The sequence below is a fragment of the Lissotriton helveticus genome, chromosome 6 (genome assembly GCF_964261635.1).
Source record: "Lissotriton helveticus chromosome 6, aLisHel1.1, whole genome shotgun sequence".
In the NCBI taxonomy this organism is placed as follows: domain Eukaryota; kingdom Metazoa; phylum Chordata; class Amphibia; order Caudata; family Salamandridae; genus Lissotriton; species Lissotriton helveticus.
In genome coordinates, this window is record NC_136067.1 from 1950480985 (window position 1) to 1950497997 (window position 17013).

At 44.1% G+C, this 17013-nt stretch overlaps 1 protein-coding gene across 3 annotated transcripts in view; it reads right to left on the minus strand.

Annotated features, from left to right (window-relative positions):
• The window catches only part of ESCO2 (establishment of sister chromatid cohesion N-acetyltransferase 2), a 364228-nt gene that overhangs the window by 261250 nt on the left and 85965 nt on the right, over positions 1 to 17013 (minus strand). For all 3 annotated transcript variants that reach the window (XM_078649953.1, XM_078649952.1, XM_078649954.1), the window contains exon 4: positions 5074 to 5170. In XM_078649953.1, coding sequence (XP_078506079.1) covers positions 5074 to 5170 — 97 coding nt within the window. The remainder of the gene's footprint in view (positions 1 to 5073; positions 5171 to 17013) is intronic.

Consider the following 17013-nt stretch of genomic DNA (forward strand, 5'->3'; position numbering starts at 1 on the left):
AAAGTCATAAAACCCATTGGGCTCTAATGAGACATGTGAAACATGTAGAAGCCTTTAGATGGTAGGGTACCAATAGCCCTCATCAATCACTAATAGAATCTTGTGTTGTTATCCTTTAGACTAATCTATTCAAAGTAACCATTATTAAATTATACGCTTGGGTTAGTGAGGTTTTTTTATTTGGTCAGACTGTCTCTGGCATTTGGAGACTGCGTCTCTTTGAGAGAGGAAAGGAAAGATAAGGAGCAATCTATAAGACCAATATGTGGGATGTGCTGGATCGCCAACCTCGGAGGAGATAATGAAGCCTGCCTTCCACCAGTTGGACAGGAATCAATGAGGGAAAACTAAAGCAGCCAGGTAGCAGTAGCAGAGTGGTACGATGAGCTACAAAACTGGTGCCCCTTTTGTCCTGTCCAATGTCTGCCGTGCTGCATCTGCAGTCCTGAATGGGCTTAGGGGTCTGCTGCATCACTTGCTGGGAATGCTGCTGTTGTATGTTGCCTGACCTCTTGAAATATCCTCTATATTTGCTAATATCATGGCGCAATTATTTTGCAGGAGTCGGGAGTCTCAAAGAGCACACTTTAGCTCTGGCATCTTTTAACCTTTCCTGTGTGTAATCTGACTTCTATCCATAGAGTCTAGGTCCATTGTCAACCATGTCCACGGTATACAACCTTTACAACGAAATTTTTACCACGCACTACCATTACAACGCGGTCATTACAACGCAAACCATTACAACGCATTGCGCTGGGGGGGCGCTGTAGGATAGGGAATAGGTTAATTTACTATCCAATAACCTTCCCTAGTGTCCACGGGGACTGGAGTTGGAATAGTAAATTACACTATTCACTATCCAGCACCCCAAAGCGCTATGCGTTGTAATGGTATGCGTGGTAAAAACCGCGTTGTAATGGTATGCGTGGTAAAAGTATGCGTTGTAACGTCATACATCCATGTCCACCAGCGGATTCTTGCACATCACCAGAAAACTCACTCAACCACAACCAGGAATGCCTTCAAAGCACAATGCTCAAGACAACTGCTCCCTTGTTTTTTAATGTGTCAAGGGAACCACCACCACGTTAAAATCCTTTGGGAGTCCCTTGACTCTTAACCATGTGCACACCACCCCACACTCACATCCCCTCACTTGCAGGCATCATAAGGCTTTAAGGTCAAAAGATCTCCCCCGAAGAGCCCCCTCTCAGGGGCCCGTCAGGCACTGAAGTGCTGGCCCAACGAGGAACCCTCTATGATGAAGCATGACACCCTACCTTCTTTGCTTTCTGTCAAGAAAGTTGCAGGTGATGAAAGAACAAGCAAACTGGTGAGTACCAACCAGTAGGTAAATGGATGGTGCTTACGTGAGGCACTTTGACTTCTCTCACATTTTTCTTTGTTAGGTGTGTGTAGGAAGGTGGATACCTGACTATGGTTACCCCAGATTTTTTGCCTTGTGTTAGCTGGTTTTCGACTTAGTTGGCCTGGGATCCTCCTAATCAGGGCCCCAGGCTATCTGCTCTCTCTTAAAATGGACTCCATGCACCTAGGTGCATAACCAAATTGGTACTGGACTCCTTGTCAGCCCATGTACAGTGCACTATAGGTGCCCAGGGCATAGGGGCATAGGGGCATAGGGGCATGCAAGGCCTACCAGGGGCTGGAGTATAGCTTTTGCCACCCCTGGCTGGTTCTTAAATTGACACAACTGGCTGATCACTCAGCTGGGGAAAGGTGGTGTAATCACCCCTTGCTTAGATATAGTATAACTATGTCTAAAGCTATATCTGGACACATATATACCTATAAGTCACTCCTATGGCAGGCCTTAACAATCCTGGAGGCAGAGTGCTTGGTTTTATGTGAGATGGTGCTCTAGCATGAGCTGAGCCTGTCTGCAGCTTTCGGAACCATTTCCTTATAGCTGTTCTAGTGATACTGCCATACCATATACAAGTGCATTATAATCCTTGCGGTTAATGCTAACTTTGGTTTGGCTTTATCAAAACATGTCGTGTTTGGTGTCATACATTTTGGAATACTACCCCCTCGCCAATTCTGGCGACGGGGGTAGCATTCCACCCTTCTAGAGGGAGAAGACATGTTACTTACTGCAAATGCGGTTAATCCTAACCAGAGCCCCAGCATCACAAAATGGATGCTGCTGCCACAGACACATGTCTGCCCTCCTGCTGCTGACCGAAACTTGGCAGAGGAAAAAGAGTTTCCTGTCACAGGGAGGTGTCACACCACCCCAGACAGGAGATAGTGGATTGTAGCAGGGAGGGTTGAATGAAACTAGATACTGCCTGGGGCGCACAAGGTGTCCCTGGGCAGATTCCAGTCAAACCGGTTCTGGGGCCATCCTGCCCCAGTCCTGGCGCGAAACTGGACAAAGGGAAAGGGGTGTAACCATCCCCTTCCTGGGTCCCACCCATAATAGGGACCTAGCAGGTAATCCAGCCCCCAGATTTGGAATATAGGTGGGAGCAGTGCCAATGCACATCAGATTATCCTGACTGAAACTTATGAAACGGAACTCTGGACCCTTCGACATTCCACTCGACGTGGAAGACTGAAGAATCTCCCTTGTGGTCAAGGAGTGACCAGCCTGTGCAAACAGGCACCATCCAGCACCTCGACGTTTGCTTTGTTGCAGTTCCCGCCGAAACTCGAGCGACAGAGATCGACAAGACCCAGCGTACCTGCCTTCTAACAGCCCGATCCACAGTCCCTGCAGAGCTGAGACCCGTGGAGGCGACCTGAAGCGTGGGAGCGGCCATCTTGGAGAAACAACGAAGCGCTGACCGTGCAGCATCCGAGGCCCCCTCGAAGCTGTGCATTGGAGTCTGAGAAGCTCCAGCCCCGAGCAGCATGTGCACCGAAGCTCACCTCTCCACACTCGACGAGTGCTGCGTGGGGCCCTTTTGCATTTTCCTGCTCGACGCGTTGGTCCGGTCGCTTGCCCCTTGGCTAGTGGCCCCAGTACCGACGAAACCTCGAATTTACACAGCTGATCTGGTTGCTCCAGATTGGCCCTCGCTCCCCTGAAAAGGAGCACCTGCTCTGACCTTGCTGGTCCGAGTGTTAAGCCTTCTTCGAATCCTGCGTGGGTTGCCCTTGCCAAGGCTTGTTGACTCCGATCCGGAAGCCGACACCGCCGACAGCAAGAGCCTTCGTGGGACAGCTCGTGATTCACTCCAGGACATCCTCGGTCCCCAGAGTCCACGTGGCAGCGGAGACAAGGCACCCGACATCGACCTGATTGCGCCCGACATTGCCTGGTTCCTTCCTGGTCACTGGCTAGTGACACAGACTCTGTCCCCTCTGCTTTCAGGTACCCTTCAACTTCGATCCACCCTTGGATCGCACCGGACACTTCTCCTCTGGACGCCTGCAGCATCTTCATCCTCAGGCACCATCGAACTGCGTGACGAAACCCGACACAGGTTGGCACCTGTGCACCCGCGTCCTGTGGGTGAGGTAACTTACTAGCGCCGGTGTTACCACACTGGTACACACCTCTAGTGCCGAAGTCTAAAGTTTGGTAGTCCTAGTCCAGTCGGAAGACTCCTTTTGCAATAACATTGTAACTTTTACGCACCATTGACTTTGCATTGGTGCAAGCCGTGCTTCCCGCACTGCACCCGAATCCCGCTGGCTACTCCCGTCCTAACTGCTGTTAGTCCAGTGTAGTCCCAGCGATTCCCAAGGCCCTGGGCCTTACCCCCGATCGATTAGTGATTGTTATACCACTTTTTTGATATATGGTTTGAGTGGCCACCGGCCTCATCCAAAAACGTGCAACTTGTCTATGTTATACTGTGCTTTTATTTAAACGCTTGTGCTTCATTGCTCATAAAGAGTAGTGGGGATTATTCTAAGAATAAATACATATATTTTGATAATATATAACTTGTGTGGTGTCCTTTCATTTGGTATTACAGGATTGCATATGGTAAAACAGCTGACTTCACATGTCCTTTGGAGTTAAGCTTATAAGGCTGCTTAGTCCATGCTACCCCTAGGATAGCTTGTCTATAAGGTTGACTTACAACCACCACCATAAGGGATTGTTTGGACTGATACAGGGTGCCCACAGAACTGTGGACATCATATACCAGGCCAACTTCTCACAGTGTGAGATTATTTTTGGGTGGTTGATAAAAGTATTTAAACAAAAATTATTTTAAATATGGAACAGTTTGAGTCAGGCATGAATAGACAATTTAGCATTGCCATACAAGTTACAAAGACTAAAAGTGTTTTGTTTAACCAGGTTATTTTTTAATGTATTCTGTGAGTGGAGGGTGACCTGGTTATGTTCCTTCCTTTGCTCCTATTTTGTGCTGAACCCCCATTTCAAAACAAATGCCCAAGCATAGGGGTGGGGTAAAACAAATCTACTGCCAATCAAAATATCTCAGCATTTCATAGACCTTTGCCGGCATTTCATGAGAAAAGTTTTACTTCTGTTGACTAGTAGTCCCAGGTCCTGCATGTAGGTTACAAAATTGGTGAGTAAACACTGCAGTGACAGAAGGGAACGGGCAACGGGTCCTGCATCGTCAGCGTGGAGGAGGGTTGGTATTGGTCATTGATCAATTTGAGGAAGGTCGACGAATTTACTTGCCAGAACACTGGATGGAGTCAATGGATGAAGCACACAAGAGCAAACAAAATAGGTAATTACAGTATCTGCCATTTTGTTATGTCATATGCGGTCATTCTTCTCCCTGAGGTAATGGAATGTGTTCATGCAGCAACCCTGTTTGCTGAGAGAGTCTAACTGAATGTTGCAGTACATGATACAATGAAAATTAATAACCAAAAGTCCACTAAGTGACTAAAAGCTCAACTAAAGAGCTGTGCAAGGTTGTGATCCAAAAGAAAACAGATCTCTAAACAACTAGTTTTCAGAATTTAAATTTCCCATTATTATAATGTCAGAAGGGCGGTCAAGATAGCATACATAATTCATCAAAGCAATTTAAACAATAATGGTAAAGTTAGATTAACCCTCACATTCTCTATAAGAAGTAATCTGATGCGCAATGTATTTACCTTCATGATGTTTATTTCGACTGGTTCCAGAAATCATTTCTCCATCATCCAAGATAATCTCACAGTCAGAGGAAGATTCAGCATCTGAATCTGAAACCTGCATGCAGAAAACAAGTGCTCAGAAATACAGGTACTCCCAGTCAAGCTAAAATGATTTCTAGTTTTATTATTAATACTTTCATCCTAAATGGAGCATTTAAGCACTTGTAAAAAAAAGGTGACCATTTGTGTAGTAAAGCATTCTACTGCTTTATAATTACAAGAAGTATACTGCACAGCATATGTTCTTCAATGAACCATCCTCACAAGCTTAGAGTATCGCTAAGTATGCAAAGCATGAAAGGGAACTTGGGAACTTTGGGGTGTTCTTGAGGTGCTTCCATGAAGAAGTGCAAGATTAATGTGTAGAAGGTTTAGCGATGAGAGCTTACGGGATTAAGCTAGAGGAAGCAAATGTAAATAATAATGGAGGAACACTGATCAACTCTGCTACAGGTCTCATAGCGTGACAAATCTCATCTTAATAACTTAATATCAGAAAGACAAAGAGAGAAACATTTGACAACAAGCATTTGCAATGCAATAGGCCTCGCATTTGTTAAAGTTAGAGCTGTTGGCATTGAAAATGGCAATGTTTTTAACGTATTTTTTTTTATTTGCAGTGAAGCAATTATTTTTGTATAGCACTATTGCCATTAATATTTAAAAAAGTAAAAGTAAAAAACATTGTCATTTTGAATGCCAAGAGGGTGAACAATTGCAAGATGCACGGTAGTTAGATTGCGTCCGCCGGAGGTTGCAGTCTAATCAACCCCCGCATTCACAGGACATGAAGTTTCGCTAGTGTTTTGCAAAATAAAGTATTGGCTCACTCACCTAAAAGTCCCAATATGAGTCTGGTGACTAAATACACATTGGAGGTCCTTGTAAAATAGCAGGGAAGTATGTATGAATAATTTGCACGTGGGACATGGGTGTATGTGGGGCATATAACAACAAATTTATAATAAGCAAGGCACGTTTTAATATTTTTTTTCATTGTCGTAACACCTTATTGGAGCCAGCTCTAGCAAAGAATGCAGTTAGGGAACAGGGAAGCAAAAAAGGCAAAAGTAAGGAAATATGGAGGGGTGCAAAGGAAAATCGATGCCTCAAGCTGAAGAGGCATAAAAGGATGCTTAGAAACAAATTAGGCCACTCTGACCTACTTTGTGTAACTGGAGGAAAGCAACAACGCTCGTCATGTGCATTTGTTCTACTCTCCACAAGCGGCGCCATTACAACCATTTCGGATTTCAGTAAAGTGCATAAACGAGTTCAGTGGGCTAAAGTCAGGGCTACTCTTAGTCCAACCTCGCCACCCACCATTGACAGAAATACCCACCTTGACCTACATAAAATCCATGGGGTCAGAGTGCGCAGAAGCACTGCATGGAACTACGGTCAGTGTCATTGCGCCAAACTTCAATCAACAATAAAACTTCACTCCCTCGCTGAAACAGCATAGCACATTTATATTAATTAGAACAGCGACCATTTTAAAGTTTTGTCAAGCCTCAACTGGCATGACAGAACTTCACCGAGCAACTTCAAGTGATCTTAGTATTAGCAATCGCCCTGTTCGAATAAGGTTAGTATACCGATGTGACCCAGCCACCCAGGAGGCCATTACATCACTGCAATTTAATTGTTGCGGATGGTGCCCTTCTCGGTAGGGTGAATGCATTTGCTTCATGCAGTTACCGTCATAAGACAGCATAATTCCAGAGAGAGCGACACCCAACGTGAATGTAAAGCCTCTGACGTATCTGCTCAATGTATGAATGATGCACATGGTATCCAAAGCATTGCCACACGCACTGCCGCCCTTTGTACATGCACTACCAGGCAGCACACACCGGCAATCCGAAGTAGTGACATCACTACCAGTGATACTGAGGCAGCCAGTGTCACCTCAGAAGGGGGGCCACCTTAGTGCCACATTAGGCACACAGCAACCTCTCTAGGTGTGGGGACCCCGGGGATTAGTCCTCCCCAGCATGGCATGCCGTCCACGTCACTTCGGGCGTGCAGAGGGTTTGGGCAAGGTATTTATACATGCCCCGGCCCTTCTGGTGCCCTCTTTGACTCGGGACACGCCGTTGTTTGGGAGCTGGGCAGGAGCATCTGTTTGAGCAGCAGAGTTGGTAGTGAGTCGGCCTGTGCAACTCCCCCCCCCCCCCCACGCTTTGTGTCCCCTGTCTGGGGCAGACGGAGCGATGTGTCCCTGCCACAGCTGTTGCATGCGCATGGGCCATCAAAAGGCGGCATCAGGCTCAGGGCTAATGCAGGTGATACGGGGGTGGTCACAATTAGGCTCCTGCTATTTAATTTTCCCTCCGATCTCCGATGAGACCCTCTCTAATAAAATGCCTTCTCTATCCATCGTGCGAGTGAGGCCTTTCTAGGCTGTCTCTTCCTACAAGTGGCGAGCGCGTCATGCCTGTGTCTGGGCACGTGCATAGCTCCTCCCACAGCCTGTTGGTGTCTATTACGCGCTTGGCCGTGGGAGAAGCTATGTGCGCGCCTCTGGCCAATTGCGTGCAGTCTTTTACAATAAGACGCACACAAAGGCCAAAGGGGGAGCTGAAAAGGAAACGCACACGCACGAGCGTGTGCGATTCCTAAGTCATCTCACAACCCCCGTTTTTCACCTCCAAAATGCCTCGCGCTGCGCAGTGCACCGCTAGGCGCGAGGCCTAAAAACAGACAACAGATTCCCTGCATAGTGGAGAAGTGTGGCTCAATGGTTAGAGCGGCAGACCCTGATGCAGAGGTCTAGCCCGGGACCAGGGTTCAATTCCCCGCCTCGGCGGGTCTTGGGCTCAAAATTCCACGGACCTGATAATTCTCGCCTCGGTGCCTATTCCAATCATGGAGTCCCACTCTGCAACTCTGGGCAATAGCTTGCTTAATCTCCACAGCGGCCCCCACAACACTAAGGATGCCTGGCCTCCACCTTGGAGGTGCCCAGGAGTGGACACCTCACAGGGAAAGCCAGGATGGGTTCCACTGCGGTATTCGTACAAGCGCCTTGAGACCCTTGCGGGTGAGTAGTGCGCTATACAAAGTATCAATTTACATTTACATAGTTCATTTCGTGAAGCAGTTTCAGGATTTCAAAGCAGAAGGGTCATTGTTAGAGTGTAGAAGGCGCTAGCTAAATTTCTGATGGTCCAAATCCATAAGGACAGGAAAATGGCATCAGAACCCCAAATCTGAATGTGCAAACTTAAAAATAAGTGGTAGCTCGGTGCTTGAAAGGGATCTTGTTGCAAGACCAACAATCAAAATATTTTTATACAGTGATACAAAAGATAGATTAACACAAGTAGCGAATAATAGGGCACGTTACTGATGCAAGAAGGCCATGTTTTTAATTCTTTCTGGATGCTTCATACGTGAAGGAGAGGAGAAATGAAATAGAACTCATCTGGAGGGCACCTGAAGCAAAAGGAGCAAAATGTGAGTGCAGATTTGGAAAAAGAGAGGTACCTCTTGTGGGAAGCTGGGAATGCATGGAGGGTACTTATTGCCATGGGTTCAATGGATTGTGCATCTGAACTTTTTTTTCAGTGAACCAATCAAGACATTTAATCTTTATTAGTGGGTTGTCTCCAAAAAGCGTTCTGACCTTCTGTTTAAAGCATATGGTTTTCCCACAAAGCACTCATTGGATTTACTATAGTAAAACTACAAATACGTTCAAAATGACAGTTGTTAAAACAATATAAAATCCTTCCTAATAGAACCTGTTAAGGATTCTCATCGTACAAATGTTTCATCCCAACAGTTTGTTGGAATGGGTCATCAACACCAAAACCTTCGCGAACTATGGTAATCTGTGAGATTCAATATAACAAAATACAAGCCTATTTGCTTTTTAGCACAGTGAAATAACAATCAATCCTAAAAGTCTATTGAATTTATCACATGATTTTCACAATACATACACGTCAGACCTTCAGACTTTGTCATAACTTTACATAATAAGCAGATCAAACCCAAGGAACCTGGAACAATTGTCCCAATGAACCATTAAGAACTATAGTCTTTACTTCATAATATAATATATATAAATTCTATAAACTATAAAATAATAAACTATATAAATAATATAGTCTTGACATCATAACCAACACAGGCCTACTGAAGCGTGCATAAGCTGGCAACCATCATGTTTACAGCTATAAAATTTCAAATATGTACAAATTACAGTTTGAAAAACAAACAACCTTTCTCAAAAGGGTCTAACTAGGATTCACAGTGAAAAGCATCTACCTCCAGGGTTTGTCAGAGTTTGACCGACACAAATCCCGTGCCTACTGTGGAAAGCTGTGAAATATATGACAAAATACCAGACTACAGTCTGAAACAAAGTATGATAAAGTTCACAGTTAAAAGCCTATGGGTTTAACAAATGCTTTTCACAATTTATAAGACAGGTCTATTGCCTATATCATAACTTTACATTTAAAAAAAACCAGACCAGAACTTTGGAATTGGATAACCTTTCCCAGTGAACAAATCTAGCCAAACCCTTCTTTATTGGCCTGTCACCATAACCAACTCAGGTCTATTGCAACCATCAGGCATATAGTCATACATTTACTAGTGTACACACATTTACAACAGGCAAAGATAAGACAGTTTATCCTAATAGGGACTAAAAAGGATTTTCACATTACAAATCTGCTAGCCCCACCATTTGTCAGTGGGTTTAACCAATACCTAAACTGTTGCCTACTATAATCATTAGTGTGATTCCAAGTAACAATATACGTCTTTGAAGCATCCCAAGCCATCGTTATTTTGTATACCATGCCACTTCAGTTTAGACCAGCTTTATGCAAATCAGCCTTGACCCTGTTCCTCCAAGCCAGGTCCTCCTTGAACAGGAACACAGGCAACTAAGAGGATAGATTGCAGTGGCTGTACTAGGACTAATGTAATGATCCTTGACAAAGCATGAAATGGTAACCTGCAGGTAGGCAGAGCTGGGTAGGTCAAAGGTATTATGCCACGTTGAACCACTCTATTTTCCCTCATAAATCGCGGGTCTCTGCCCACACCTAAGAGGCACAAACCTCTCCCCAAAAGAGTTGGATCTTCAGTGTCCTGTATACGTATAGTAGACATACTACTCACATTTTTACTTTGTTGATTGGGAATCAATGTTGGTGTCTGGTACCCAATCAAGTGTAGGCTATGTGTCACATTTTCTGGTCCTGACGAATTGCCTAAGATCCTGTTGGACCACACAAGGCAATATGTTGACCCGATTCACATTTCATGCGTTGTCAAGAATCATTAGTCCTAGGACAGCCACTTTTCTTTTACTCATGCCAAGGGGGGCACCATATTAAAATAGATTAGGTACCACGTAGACATTTTTAAAAATACTCACTTCACCACCCTACACTCATGGCACCATCATCACAGCAACCAACTTTAAAGATCTCTGTCAAAGACCCCCCCTCGAAGGGACCACTTGGGCATTTCGCCGCCGGCCAAACGAAGATCTGTCAGATGATGAAGCATGACACCCTTTTGGGTGTGCAAGGGCCATTGCTTCTGATCAGTCATATCCCCCGAATAGGTTGATCAGTTCTCCACTTTCTGACTGACAGCTACTACCTGCCTTACAGCTACTACCTGCCTTACAGCTTCTACCTGCCTTACAGCTACTACCTGCCTTACAGCCTTTATTTCGCTTTAGGAGCAGCAAACATTTCTGATTCGTAAGACTTCCCAAAAGGCAACCATCAGGTATACCAAAATAAAATTACAAAATACAGTTGTCAAAACAATACAAAATCCCTAGTAGTAGAGTCTAACTAAGATAACCATATTGCGAATAGCCTGTCCCCATGGTTTGCTCAGGTGGGTCACTAGCACCAAACCCCTTCCCTACAACAGTAATTTGTGAGATTCCATGTGACACAATGCCTGACTACGGGCTTTAGCATATTATAAAAACAACCCACCCTATTTGCGGTTAACATTATTTTCACAATAAGCAAGACTCGCTTGCTTTGCCATAACTTTTTTTTATACACAGATCACACCTAAGGAACATGACATATTTCTGCAGTAAACTGATAAGGCCTCTACCCTTTATCGTTAGCTTGAGACTATGTACAATCCAGGACTACAGAAGTGTGCCAAAGCTGGCAACTATTCGACCTACATTCGTAATATTACAGCAATGTACACAATTACAGTTGACAAAACAATACACACTCCCTCTAAACAGGGCATAACAAGAGTCATTATCCCCTTCGCTGCGCTCGTTGGCCGACGAGGCCCCGCCCACCCATTGAAACCACCGCACTGCAGCGGAATTTGTGCCGCGTTTAAGCGGTTATAGTGAAATTCTACTCCCAGGGATTGTCAGAGTGTGTGACCTAAATCATAACCCTTGTCTACGATGGTGATCTGTAATATTATATGGAAACCAAATACCTTTCTAAGGCTTCTAACATACTTGACTTTACCACAAGTGTTTCACAATAAAAAAACCAGACTTATTGCCTTTGTAATAACTTTTCATAATAAACAGACCAGAGCTATGGGATAGGGCACACCATTTTCCTGCACACCAATCAAGCCTATAGCTGCTAATTTATCTATTACTGTACTGAGCTTAGACAACCCTCAGGCATTTATTTATAAATTTGCAAATGTACATACAATTACAGCTGGAAAAGCAAAATAGCATTTCTGTTAACTGGGCTGAACAAGGATTCTCACATTGCAAATCTTTTATAGTCATGGTTTGTCAGAGGGGGTAACGAACACCAAACTCTTGCCTACTACGGTAATCTAGGAGATTCCATGTAACAAAAAAGCCTAATTGTAGGCTTTAAATCAGAGTGATAACAATCCACCCTTAAATGCATATTGACTTTAACATTTGCTTTTCACATTCAATATGTCAGGCATACTGCCTCAACCGTAACTTTCTTACTAAACCATCAGGCATGTAGCCTCTATCATTGACTTGTTACCACAGGCCATTCCCTATTGTAGTGAGCGTAAACTTGCCACAAGTTAACCATTCAACATACAGTTATAAAAGGTACACATGTATACAGAATTACAGATGGCAAAGCACAATACTATCTCTCCTAAGACAGCCAAATAAGGAATGCTGTAGTAATGCATATCTTGTTTGAGCGAATCACCAACTCCAAAAGCCCTTGCCTCTACGGCAATTTGTGAAGTTCCTTGTAAACAAATACCTGCCTACATGCTTTAGCACAGTGTAATAACAATACAACATTTAAAATGTGTTGTCTTTAACACATGATTTTCACAATAAGTAGGTCCGGCTTAGGAGTTGTCATTTCACTTCATAATAAACGGATCAAACCTATGAACTCTGTCATTACTTTTCCTGATGCACCAATGAAGCCTTTCACCTTTATCCCTGGCTTTACACTTTACCCAACACTGGCCTATTCAAATTCACATAAACTGCCAACCATCATGCATACAGTTATAAAATCACAAATAGGTAGAAAAATGCAGCTTGCAAAACAATATACAACCACTCTCAACAGGGCCTAACAAGAATCATCACAGTGAAACCCCCAAGGTTCGTCAGAGTAGGTGGCCAACGTCAAACCCCTTGCCTCCTACGTCAATCTGTGAGATTCTATGTCGCAAAATACCCATCTGTAGGCTTTAGTATAGAGTACTAACAATCCACATCTAAATGCCCATCAATTTTGACATACACTTTTCGCCATAAATATGTCAGGCCTAGTGCCTTCATCATAAAACTTCATAATAAACGGAAAGCTCTGTAAGTCTGTATTGGCTATGGTGACAGCAAGTAAATGTCTGTCTGGTGCACTGGAAAGGTTATGTCTAATGCCATGGGTCTGGTCTGCTTATTATGGAACTGTGAGAAACTGGGTTGTTGGTTGAGAGGGGATGACCCCTGTTCAAGCAACAGCCAACATACCGGTCATGGTGAACCACAAAATTCACTAAATTAACCTGTGCTTAACCTTAACCCTCTGGTAGCTTGCTACAAAAGCTTAACTTAGATGTAATGTTTAAAGTATTTATACAGCAGTGTAACAGCAATAAAGTGAAAACACCACAAGAAAACTCCCACGCCATTTGAGAAAATTAGAGTACATTTTAATACATTATTTGGCACCAAACACCAAAAATCTAATCAGTTGAATCAGAGAAATGCAATTTAGAAAATGTCAGCTAAAGTGCCTAAAAGCAAAGCGCCACTCGCAGCTATATGATTGTGTGAGACTGGGTCAAAGTCACAAGTTCAGGCCGACCCCAATAGAGTGTGGATCAAATACAGCAGGCCTGCAGGTCTAGTGTCTTAAATAATCTACTCAACCTAACTGTGATGCTCTTGAACACAAACTGGTTTCAAATTATGTGATGCCATGAAAATGAACTGCAATTTCCTACTTTATCACATGATAGCACTTTCAAATGTTTTTTCAGCATTTGTACTGTACAAAAAAACCTCTTATTTTGATTTACTATACTATAGTACAAATGTAGCTGTATATAGGATACACATGACCCCTGACCTGCCTCTAAGTTCATTAACAGCATTGCCATCCAGGCGGGGGCAAGAATGTTTCTCATATCATGTTTAAAAACTACAAATTTTAATAAATATGTAACTAAAGCATGAAGTGGTAGCACACTGTCATTTGCAATCAGCACACTTTCCATTGAAATAGCCACAAACTCTGCAAGTGACATGCAGTTTTACTGATGTTTGGAAAACGAGATTTTGCAAATATTTGACATTTGCACATCACCAAGTAAAGTGTTCTGATTTGTTTTGCTCTTATTTAAATCGTTGATAGCATCACACATCTGAATTACCTTTCGTAATTCCTGATAGATTTTGAAATAGTTGTAATATTTATTTACAAACTACTTAAATGCTGTAAGTTAGCAAGAACACCTGGCATCCTACAGCTTTAACAATTCTTGTCAGACAGCTCACTTTACAAAATCCTCTAACTGCAGTAAGTGAAAGAAAAGTAAGAACCATTTTCCAGAACAAGATAAGCAGCAATTAGTAAAAATAAACTGACATTTGACCTCAATCCTTGAACAAACAGATGTGTCAAGCAAAGATTTAACCCCTTCCATGCTGATGACGAGCCCAGCTCGTCATCAGCGTTACCTACCGTGTGCTGATGACGAGCTGAGCTCGACATGTAACGCGGTAATTACAAAAATGCCGCACACAGCGGGAAAAACGTCCGCACGCATGCGGTTAAAGGCATCTTTACTGCTCATTCACTTTCTGAATGACCAGAACACAGCTGTGGTCCGTGCATGTAACAGCGGTGGGGATTTCGAGGGACGATGCAGAGGGAAAATTAAATAATTAATTTTCCCTCGGCATTGTCCCTTGAAATACCCCTCCACGCCGCCCCACCGCAGTCATCTGCCCGGACCGCGGCTACCCGAACACCTGTTCCTTTCCAGGTCCAGTTCACTCGCCAGAACAAACCAGTAGGTCCTAAAAATAGTTCGACTTGATACAAGCCATAGCGAGTAGAATTTTTTGAGGCCTGTACAGGGACCAGGTTAGTTTCGCTGAAAGAGTTACCTTCAAAAGTCCAGGCAAAGAGTTCCGTTCGCGAGAAGGAGCACGGAGAGTATCGCGGATGGGTGCCGAAGAAGCGCAAAGAGCAGACTGTGCATTGCAGACGGTCATCGCTGCAAAACCCTTGTGGGGAGAGGAGCTGGCCTAACGGCTAGGGCGCTCGACCTCGGACCTGGGGATCTGGGTTCGAGCCTCGGTAACGACGCCAAAACCTCCTGTGATTCTGGGCAAATCACTTAATCTCCCCGTGCCTAAAAATGAAAGTGTGTGTCCTCATGTAAAAAAAAAAAAAAAAAACGTAACTTGTGCTATGTAAAGCGCTCTGATACCTGGTTCGGGTCTAGTTCGCGCTATATAAAAAAACTCTACAAAAAAAACCCCCACTAAGTGTAGATCTTGTGCTGCTAGGTGCCGCTGGAAGTTGCTGTGGCACGAAAGGTCTGGTTCACTGGAGCTTCAAGTCTGCAGATAGACAAGGTGTTTGTTTTTGATTGAGACTATGACTGTTTAATAGGAAGTTTGTTGGGAATATGGTGAGAAGGTTTATCTCCCCTCTGCCCATTTCTTTATCATTGCATGAACTCTAAAAACTGTCCTCTTGTACATAATTGCGAAATTCCACCTCTTACTTATCTGGGAACAGCGAGTGCCCTTTGTGATATAGGTGTTGATTATCTGTGTAATCTATGAGGTCCGCTTGTTGCTACTTTTTGATTGAGTTAGCCAATAGATTTAGGGTGAACACTTTGATTCCCATTTTGTCTTTTGTTTTAGTTACAAGACATATCCCTTTCTTTTAATGGAATAGGTTTCTGATGGCAACAGCAAATCTAGTAATCCTTTGAAATTGTGTTAGCTGATGTCCTCTGGTAAGTTCACCCCCTGGTGAACATTGGGTAAATATTAATTTTGCAACTAAAGACTTTTTTGGCAAAGTCATGTTCCGTAATTTTATACAATTTTTTCAGCACCCTAACTGGCCTGTGTGTTGTTTTCTTCTCGGTTTGGTGATTCTAGGTGTGCTGCAAAATGGGCGTCTGCCAGGCCCTCTGGCCCTGGTGAATTTAGAAATTGCCTAAAGGCATGGTGGCAAACATGTTGGCCTCTCATAATGGATGATCAGAATGTGAGTTTGCGTTTTTAGGTTTCGCCTAGCGATGGCTGCGCTTGCGCAGTCTCGCTGGGAGAAACTGATGTTTTCAGAGAATGGGGCTTGAACCCGCCCCTCTTCTCCATTGGCTGGCCTCGTAAATGCTGGCCAGCCATTGGAGGAGAGGGGCGTCACTCAGTTCAAGCCCCGTCTTTTTCGGATTCGGGGGCGTGTTTTTTGCAGTTTTTAACTCTGTGACGTGATCCGTCACTCAACTGCAAAAACCACGCCCCCGAATGCGAAATGGCGGCGCTTTTCTTATGACAGAATTGGATAAATGCACAGCAATTTGATTTATCTCAAAGTTCAGCAGTTAGTCGTATTTATGGTGCACCGTAAGGTGGCGTCGAGGGTCCTGCGACGTCAAGCTACATAACACGAATGTGGCACTAGAAGATCTCTAGTGTCATCCCTTCACGGGCACACAAATATTTGTCTTCCCACACAAAGAAGACTTTCAATCAATGTTTCAATTGTTCATAGAATTTATTTTGTGTTTGTAGACAAATTTATCATCATCATTTCATATTGTTCATTCAATATAATTCATGCGTTTGTAGATCAGACATTGTCATAATAAAGCATCCAATGCATTTCGGGCATTATGTAGCATGCCCTTCATCAGGGAAATAGACACTGTAAAGCAAGGGATAGTAAAATCATGTCACCAAAAATTGTATGAGTATTGTTTACATCAATCATGCTTTATTATGACAATTGATTGAAAGTCTTCTTTGTGTGGGAAGACAAATATTTGTGTGCCCGTGAAGGGATGACACTAGAGATCTTCTAGTGCCACATTCGTGTTATGGCGCTTTTCTTATGCCATTTCTGCCCTAACGCCGGCGGAAGAAGTCGCCGAGTCCTCTGCCCCAGCCGGTGAGTGCTTGCTTTTCTGCCCCCCCAGTTCCTCGTTCTGCTCGCTGCTCGCTTTTTCTGCCCCCCCCCCCACCCACCTGTTCCTCGTCCCGCTTGCTTTTCGGCCCGCACCCCCTTGTTCCTCGTCCCGCTCGCTTTTTGGCCCCCTATCCCCCTGTTCCTCGTCCCGCTCGCTTTTTCGCCCCCCACCCCCCTGTTCCTCGTCCCGCTCGCTGTTCGGCCCCCCCCGCCCCCCCCCCACCCCCCTGTTCTTCGTCCC